This window comes from Montipora capricornis, unplaced genomic scaffold (assembly GCF_036669925.1).
Source record: "Montipora capricornis isolate CH-2021 unplaced genomic scaffold, ASM3666992v2 scaffold_506, whole genome shotgun sequence".
NCBI lineage: Eukaryota > Metazoa > Cnidaria > Anthozoa > Scleractinia > Acroporidae > Montipora > Montipora capricornis.
The window spans coordinates 420,001-430,000 of NW_027180246.1; the positions used below are offsets into that span (position 1 = coordinate 420,001).

Here is a 10,000-nt window from a genome sequence, read left to right on the forward strand (position 1 = left end):
GACGACTACTATCCGTCCGGTTATTTTCCTCGGACGGGCACTATGGGCTGATAATGTCTCTCCGCGGACGAACACTATCGCGTCACGTGATCAATTTAAACCGATAAGAATCGGAGAAAATTTAGTGATGAACTATAATACTCCTTAGATCCCGCCGACCCTGACTGGAGGGAGACCCTACGAGATGAGGTTATCACTACTCACTCAAACAGCAACAAGACGGAAATAGCAACTGATTCCGACAGTGATGATAGCAGTGACGATGCTCCCTTACCAATCCCAGCGGTGCAAACAGTTAAAGGAGCACTTGATCTCGTGCGTCAGATCGCTGAGTTTGCAGATTACCGGAGTTGCGAGGAGTTGTCCACTACAGTCACGAAAGTGTCTGAAATCCTTGTTGACATGAGGCTTAAGTCACAGAAGCAATCGAGCATTCTAGATTTTGTGGGACTAATTATGGGAAGTTTAACATTCGTTTCAAGGGGGCTGTTTTGGAATAATATTGAGGCGTCTTTAAAAATTCTTCTCTTTCACAAATCTAAATGTTCCCTTAAAAAGTCTCTTATTACGTCATATTAATTGTTATTTACACTTCCTCTTTCCTCCAGTCCATCTGAAGTGAAATCTTTTTCTTCTTCTTCCTTTTTTTTTTCTGTTGTCGTTCTCTTTGTTTGCCAATCTTTTATGATTATACTTGTGCCTCCCTGAATCGACTTTTTTCCTTTAGACGTGAAATTATTTATCCTGCCTCCTAGCTAGATTAGCTTCTTAGTTATTTTCTAGGGAGCATTGTACCTTTCTTAAGTCTATTACTAATTTCGTGTATCCCTATTTACGTGTGGTACAAATAAACTTTGAAACTTTTGAAGGATTTTTTTTGTAGGTCAATCGCTCACAAATGCTACATCTTGTCCAAACACGTGTTTTATAGCTGTTAGCAACTTCGGCGCCAGAAAAAACATTCACTTGAAACCTGACATTTCCGGTCAATTTTCACCACCCTGCGCAAGCAAGGGTCAAATTCCTGACTCCCCGGGCACAGAGGATAGTCAAATGCCCGAGGGTTGCCCGGGTGGTCGGGGGGCGGGGGAGTGTTGAAGTTTCGATTTGATCGTCAGTATTTTTCCAAAACTTTAAAGCTAATTAACGAACTGAGCTCGCGCAAATCTTTCAAAAACCGCAATTATCACTGAAATTAAAACAAATAACGACATTATAAATTCTACAGCTGAAATTGCAGGGGTTTTAAACGATTTTTGCATATCTATTAGACCAAATCTAGCCAGTAAATTATCACCTTCTAAAATCGACCCTGAAAGTTATTTACAGCCCACTACAACAGCCTTCTCCTTAAAGGCTCTTAGTGTCACAACTGTGTGGGAGCTACTAAGGAAGCTTGACAAAAAGAAAGCCATGGGATTCCATGGAGTTCCTTGTAAACTTCTGAAATTAGCCAGTTCCATTATTGAACCATCATTAATTGAATTTTTTAATAGCTGTATAGGCACAGGAACTTTTCCAAGTGAATAGAAAAACGCCAAAGTGACTCACGTCTTTAAAAAAGGATTAAAATCTGACCAATTTCAGGGGTGGATCCAGAGTAGTTCAAGTGATTTGCAGAAATCACTCAAATCTCTTCCTCAGCTCTTTATTGCAGTTCACGAAATCAACTACCCTTCTTGTTTTATTGTTTATTATGAAATAAATCAAAGGAGACATAGGTGGTGGTGGACACATAGGTGGTGCCTGTTGTACAATTGTATTAGTAATCTCTCGGCAAAAACTCATTCTTCAATATTTCTGAGTTATGTTTCCACTGACACTGGGTGTTCAATAAGCTTAAATGGTTTTTACATATTCTCTCAGTCTGAACTCATTGCACCAGATCATTTCAAATACACTGATCTATAAGGCTGAAGAAGGCAAGTATGATTCCTACTTTTCAGTTTCACCTTACTGTTTACATTTTTATGACAATCAGTCTCTTAATATTCACCCACTGATAAATCTTGATATTTGTTTTCTCCTCTATTCCCACTAAAACTGAGACCATTCCCACTGGAGAGTTATTTGCACTCCCACAAGCATCCAAGACAGCAATCCAGGCAGCACAATTCCACTACATCTTCAATGCAGGTAACCCTAAATGCTAGACTCCTTAGACACAGACATGCAAATTTCTAGACCAAAAAATGTTACTTTGTATAGTCAAACACAGTATAACTCTATTGCTTACTTTCATGTTATTCTGGCTTGTCTGATAAACCAGACAAACCAGAATATCATGAAAGTAAGCAATAGAGTCATTTGCAACTACTGTTAAGACAAAATTATCCCTTTCTGAAGGAGGTGCTGCTTATGTGTCTGAATGGCTTGAGGTTCTATCAGAATGCAGGAAAATGGCATTCTGAGAGCACCAAATTTCACATTTTCTTGAAGGAGCATGCCCCCAAACCCCCTAGTTTAGTTGGTGCAAATCACTCATGTAAAATCCTGGATCCACCCCTGAAATTCTGTATTGCCAATTGTCTCAAAACTATTCAGCGAAAAAAATTGTCTTTCAACATCTCTACGATTACCCAGACAAAAGCAAACTTTTGAATATTTATCAATCTGGCTTTCGATTGTTCCATAGCACCATGACAGCATTACTTGAAACAACGAACAACTGGTCTCTTAATATAGATAACGGCCTTTTAAATGGCGTGGTATACATCGACCTTAAAAAGACTTTTGACACCGTTGGACATGCAATTTTCTTACGAAAACTTGCTAACTATGGACTTGATCTGGGTTCTCTAAGATTTTTTGCCTCCTACTTAGGTAACAGGGAGGTCCCATGATTTATGAGTCAAATGGTCAATGAGTCAATGAGTCAATTAGTCATAAGTTATGCATGATACTCACAGTCAATATAGCAATAATTTATTGATTAAGCCTAAGCTTTTGTTTCAGTGATTAGGCCTAAGCACTCTCTAAAATTTATCTTTCAATTTATGGGTTAGGGTAACTGCACTAACTCATTGACTCATGACTCATGACTCATGACTCATTGATTCATTGACTCACAAATACTTGATACTCGGTAACAGGAGCCAGAAATGTTATCTTAATGGCGCACTATCCAGTGCTAGCGAACAAAAATGCAGAGTCCCACAAGGTAGTATTCTCGTTCCTTTGTTTTTCTTAATCTATATAAACGATCTTCCAAAATGGCTTAAAACAGGATGCGCAAAACCGATCGCAGACGATACAAATATTACAATTTCTGGTTCCTCTCTAGCTAACCTTGAACAAGAGAAAAACTCAGGACTACTAAACCTCCATTGTTGGCTAAAAGAGCTTAAGCTTAGCCTTAATGTTGCAAAAGCCGAGTTTATGGTTATTGGCTCTTGCCAGAAACTTCTTGCGGAAAGCCATTACGAAATAAACAGTGAACCAGAAAACCAAGTTATCAGCAAAGTTGGTCACGCAAAGCATTAGGTCTCATTATCGACTGTTGGCTTTGCTGGTCTAATCATGTTAACGAATTGTGTAAAAAGATAACCTCGGCTATAGGTACCCTTAGATGAATCAGTCCCCTTATCTCCCAATCTACCGTGGTACTAGTCCATAACTCTTTAATTAACCTCACTTTGATTACTGTAGCCTCATTTGAGATGGCTTAAGGACGTTTCTGCCCATTGCTACTGCGAATTTTTTCGCGCATGTCACGCACACGTCATGCATCGTAGACCATGAAGGCAAACAGGATGCTAAAGGTGCAAACATTTTCCACAAGAATGGAACTTGAAAGCATGTGGCATTATGGGATAGCTGTGGACCCAAGTCTTCTCGGAAATGTCACGCAATGACGTGATAGTGCGAATCGCTTTGAGAACTTCGCAGCGATTATATTCTCTTGAATGCTTGGTGACCCCCATTTTTCTTTCCGTAGATCACTTCCTCTCCTGATTTTGTCCATTTTAGCAAAAAGCAAAGAAAATCTGTATGTGAAAAGTTACAAATATTTCGCCTTTTATGCTCTCGTACGAACGAAGATTTCTTTCGTAGACTATGTGTCGTTTTTCAAGGTCTATTTCACCTCAGAAAAAGACATTAGCTGCAAAAGTTTGTTTAGCTATATTAGTTATGTTGAATTGAGTACGCTTACCCGATCGAAATTTCACTAATATTGCTTTTTTATTTCTGACAGTTTTAAGCTAAGATCGTCTTAAACTAACGCAAGCTTCTAAAAGTGCACCTCATGATCTCAAAAACGAGCACGGTGACCCCCCATTTGTAGATCATTACCTTTGTGCGTGGCAAGTTTTAAAAAAATCTTTACGTGAGAACGTTTTGGGCGCGAACGTTCTTAAGTGATCGACTGAGTGACAAATTACAAACGTTACAGAAACGTGCAGCTAGAGGACTAGCTCGAGCTGCTTCTTGATACATTTAAATGCGAATAGTTATAAGGAGAAAGAAACATACAGCGATAATGATGTTTAAATCCCTAAATGAACAAGCTCCAGTGTACGTGCAGAACCTATTTCACGAACGAAACACAGAGTATGATTTGCGCAATTCCTCTCGCAAATTGGCATTGCCTAGGCTGCGTACGAACTATTTCAAACGAAGTTTCAGTTACAGCAGTGCTTTGTTGTGGAACTATTTACCCGAAAAGGTGAGAGAAATTAAATCAATCAGGAAATTTCAAGAGCAAATCAAACATCTGAGTCATCGAACCCTCACTCGGTAGTCTTGTAAAACAGTATGTAGTTAGTTTTTAGTCTAATTTGTTATTAGATTTGTATTTTATTGTTACTAAAGATTTCACAGAGTGTTTTTTTTTTTAATGAAGGATTTCACTCTAATTCTTAACCGACTCGCTGCTTAACGCATGACGCTGTGTTGCCAAGGACCCGTACAACAACTCAGAAGTGACCAAGGCACAAATTTCGTTCGAACACGCAGAGAGCTCAAAAAAACATGAAATGGACCATGACTGCATTAGGAAGCAGCTACTAAAAGATGGATGCGATTGGATTAACTTCAAGATGAACGCGCCAGAATCAAGTCACGCGGGCGGCGTCTGTGAGCGACAAATAGGGAGCTTTAGCCGTGACGACGACGGCAACAGCAACGAGAACGTCGTCGTAAAATGTGAATTCCCGTTATTGCAACCATTTCGCGACTATTCCAAGCATTTTAACGTGACAAAGTTGTGGCATACACTCAAGAACGAAACTAGTATGAACCGCGCTCAATTATACTTGAGCGCTGACGTTCTACCTAAAACCTCAAATTTAGTCATTTTACGTTGTTGTTTTGCTGACGACGACAGAAAAATAAACGAAAATGAAAAGATGCACGTTTAGAGCGTGCAAAGCTATTCCTTTTTCTCACTAAATAGGCAAATTGTGACGCTGTCGTTGCCGTCGCCGTTGTCGTTGCTTAAGCTCCCTACTAAGATCAGTGCGGGCCTTTCTGTCCTCACTTCTCGCTAGCAATGCCACCCGGAGTCAATAGTTAATAATCTCCTTCTCACAGTTGATCAGCTCACCTACTCAGACTCACCAGAACCGCTCACACGAAACCACCTGCTGACCATGAAGATCTTGCTACCACCTCCGGAAAACTTCCAGCCAGCGGATGCACACGCACGCAAACGGTCGAGAAAAGTGCAGCATTTGGGCAGGGAATTCTGGTCTCGCTGGCGTAAAGAGTTTCTTCTCAGTCTCCAAGAATGCCAGAAGTGGACACGACCTCCAGAAACCTGAGCATTGGCGACGTCGTTATCGAAAACGATGCGAACACCCCTAGCGGTGCTGAGCATCACGTGTGATTTTGAGGAAAAATAGGTGATGAAGAACATCTATCAGCCTACTATTTGGCTCCGGTATGTGGACGATACCTTTACTCTTTTCAAGAACAAAAATAATGCTTCGAGTTTTGAGATTACCTGAAACGGAAACACAACAACAACAAGTTCACAATTGATTTTGAAAAAAACGATTAAATTCTATTCCTTCATATCCTTATGAAATGCAATCGTGACAACTCCTTCTCAACTTCAATCTATCGAAAGAAGACTTATACCAAAATGGGACTCTTTTATTCCGCGTAAATACAAAATAAACCTAATCCGCACTTTGGCTTATCGCTGCATTAGAATTTGTTCGTCATCGCGAGGATTTTGTTACTTAATTAGGGAGCTTAAGCAGACACGTTTTTGGGACGCGGACGGCAACCGGAAGAGAAAGTTTTGCGTGCCAGGACAGTGGTGTCTCCCAGATTTTCATACTAATCATTTCTAATGGGAATAAGATCTTAGCAATGTAAATGTGATTGTGTGTAAACAAGTTAAAAGGGAAAACAGACCACTTCCGGTTGCCGTCCGCGTCTCAAAAACGTGCGTGCTTAAGCTCTCTATTTGGCTTCCCTATGCGAACGGTTAAATATCGTATGAATTGCAAGGCATCAAAATAAGCCAAAAGATCGTCTACAAACATTTAAGAAAAAAGAAGTTCTAATCGATCTACCTTTCTTAGGTCATCTCAGCAAACACCTTACAAAACAGCTGAAGTTTTGTATAAGCAACTTCTACGGTATTTTCAACCTCAAGAATCAACTCTTATTTCCTTTAAACGATAAACTAGCTCCTTCGTTCAGGTCAAAAGTAGTGTACAGAGAAAACTGCTGGGATTGCAAGGATTGAAAACGAGAACGCCGATTACGAGAGAAAAAAAGCAGAACATTTTAAAGCTCTAACAACAAATTGTCACGAATCATGTTTTTCCAACCAACCATACTAGAATAAAGTGGGTCCATTTTGAAATTTTAGCAACTGGTCGATCAGACATGCACTGTAAAATTAAACAGTCTCTGTTTATCCGTGATAGACCTTTTTACGGTTGATTTCTCATATTGGTTGGGGGGCAAACGACGCTTAAATTACAGTGAAAGTATGGGAATTTTGAAAATCGAATCCGGTCGCTAAATAAACACACCAGGCTCGTGGAACATGCATTTCTCTAGACCCGGAATCCACTGAAACATCTCCAGCTAGCAACGCGAAGCCATCAGACTCCGTAGAACTTGTACGTTTAACCGACTAAAATGGCGGCCCGAAGCCGTTAGGATCACAACTGGCTTCAGTAACGGCTTCGGGCCGCCATTTTAGTTGCTTAACATACAAGTTTTACGAAGCCTGGTGGCTTCGCGTTGCTAGCTGGAGATGCTTCAGTGGATTCAGGGTTTAGAGAAATTCATGTTCCACGAGAATGGTGTGTTTATTTAGCGACTGGATTCGACTTTTGCCTAAAAAATCGTGCTGGTTGAGGGTTGATCGGAACTCCGACGCTGCCGTCAGCCTATTACCTTGTTACTACACCATCATAAGGAAAGGAGAAGGAGCCTATTTTCCACGAAACTTCGTGTACATATTGAGGAGCAATTGCACAATACCCCGCAACACCTAACCACTATTGTTTCCCCTATACGGCATCTTTTGAAGAACGAGACTTAATACAATAGAGCTTATTCTTATTCAATGAAATGCAAATAAGTCGGGGGTATTCTGAAGTTTAGCCTATATTGAGGACACCAACAATTCGCCACATGGTACGTTTCATCGATTTTTATTTTCATATTCTAGCAAATTTCCAGACCTAACCTTCGCGTCTTTGCCCCATGTGTTCTCTATATTTACTGGGTTGTCAAACCCAGTCTGAATCTGCGTTTCATTTGTTGTTTGTTTGTTTGTTTTTTTTTTTTTTTTTTTTCGTGACGGTAAAAGTCTTGCCTGTCACTCCACTGCTAAGTGGTGTCTTTGTGCATAGAGCTTTCTGAGCGTGTTTTCTCTGGTGGACACAGTAGAATGATTAACTTAACCGGCAATGGCGTCGAAAGTCACTGTAACGCGAATGATTGCTGACAAATAGAGAAAGATTTTCACAACAACTAAAAATTCCTGTGTTAAGCATGAGAATTCGACGAAGAGGTTAATGCGACTAAATTTGTTGCGTGCGTTGCTATTTTTGTGTTTGATTGTTGAGCAAATTTTGACAGAGAATATTAAATTATGAAAAGATATCTAGCGAATATGGATAGATCGTTAGAAAATCTTTATTTTTAGCGGTTATTTGAACATAAAAGATGGAACGCTTGACAAGAAATAATATTTTTGTTTATATTTGAAAGAAGAAAAATTTCGCGGGAATCAGGACGTGGTGAAAATGAGTCAACAAATTTGCATTCGTCCGTTGAAATGTGATACGCGAGAAGACAGGAAATTTATTTCTCTGACAAAAATGATTTTGTCATTGTTGTGTAAGTGAAGTTTATTTGGGAAGCCAAATTTAATCCAATTTATTGCTACGGCTTACTAGTGCGAAGATTGTTTGCAAGGTCGCGTGCCTAGTTATCTTACTAACTTATTAGTACTTACCGGTGAGACTCATTCACGGGAAACTAGACATGCTAAATTTAATATAGCCTGCCCTCGAGTTAATCGAAATACAGAAGGTGGTAGAACATTTACTGTGACTGCTTGTCGGGAATGGAATAAGCTACCTCTTCAAATGAGGAAAGCAGAGACTCTCAAGGCTTTCAAAAATTCTCTTTGGAATAGGATTTTTAAAGACCAGCAATCTTTAAATCATTTCTCTATATAAATATTGTGAGTCACTGTGCTGCATGCTAATGATTGTTTCATAGTTTTATTAGATTTTGATAATTTTATCATAAGCTCTGATTTTTAACTATTTTAACTATTTTGATCTTGTAATGAGGGCCTCTAGTTTATTAGCATTTAGATGCTATTTTGAGCTACCCTCGATAAATAAAGACTTCACTTCACTTCACTTCACTTCATGAAACTCACGCTTTTTGCGAATTTTGAGTGTCATTAACTTACTTCATTTGCGTGACAATATCCCTTTACTCACACAAAAACATTCAGATAGTAACAAACTTCATATTTATTAACCATTTCTTCTGCTTTTGTGCTTGTCTGCATTGTGATTTGTGATAATTCGCAAGTCTGTTTCTGTATCTCATAGATGTTCAGATTTTCAATTGCATGGCCGCTCAACCTCGCGATTGTGTAAATAGTTCACCCTGAAGTCACAATAGATACGTTTCTCAGGAACCCGACAAAGAAGGCTTTCTGACCCGACAGATGAAATGGAAATATTCAGTTAAATATTGCAACAAAATTAAAAAACTAAAGACGGATTTTTTTTGGCTAAAAGGTACGTTGTTTTACTGTGAAAACGACGAACGATTAACATTCTTTCCCGAAGTTCATCCACTTGACACAAGGTGATCACGTGCACCTTTACTCAAGAGCGTGTTTCTTATCTTTAAACTGAATTTTTTACCAAAGTTTAAAAAATTAAAAGACCTCAAAATGGGACAGGATATTACAAAATAATTAAAGGTGTGAACGTGTGAGCCAAAGGGCCTCTGCTGGCGCGACATGTGGGTGACCCTCAAATGGTATTAATGATCCCTCACTTCAAAACAATATTAAATGGAACCCTGCAGTTCAATACCACCCAATTCAGTGCCTTCTGCTTTTGTGTAACATGTACCACAGGTAACCCTGTGTACGCTTGTATAGCGCGTCTTGTTAAATATAAATATACCATGCGAAGTAAACTTGATTTCCACTCTCAAAATTACCTCCAGAAACTACTTTTTGCGTAGAATAACCTTTTAGAATGATGTTCTTGTCTTCTGAGGTGATACTTGACAATTCGGGAACATTTTGTGAAAAAAATATTCATAACGGGTCACACGCGCAACTTGATCGCCCGAACTTCCGCTATTATGCATAACATCCGCTTGGCCTTTTGACATCCCATTGAAAAAAAATCGTGAAATGTTCGCGAACCGGTCGATTTCTCTGAAATTTGAAAGGATGACTGCTAACCAATAGATAAAGAGTTTCACAATAACTAAAAATTCCTGTGTTAAGCATTAGAATTCGACGAAGAGGTAAATGCGCCTAAAT

The 10,000-nt window shown here is 39.3% G+C and overlaps 1 protein-coding gene across 1 annotated transcript in view; it reads left to right on the forward strand.

Moving 5' to 3' along the window:
• The window catches only part of LOC138036862 (tigger transposable element-derived protein 6-like), a 1,473-nt gene extending 894 nt beyond the window's left edge, over nucleotides 1–579 (forward strand). The window contains exon 2 of the mRNA XM_068882923.1: nucleotides 149–579. Coding sequence (XP_068739024.1) covers nucleotides 149–579 — 431 coding nt within the window. The remainder of the gene's footprint in view (nucleotides 1–148) is intronic.
• The last annotated feature ends 9,421 nt before the right edge of the window (nucleotides 580–10,000 follow it).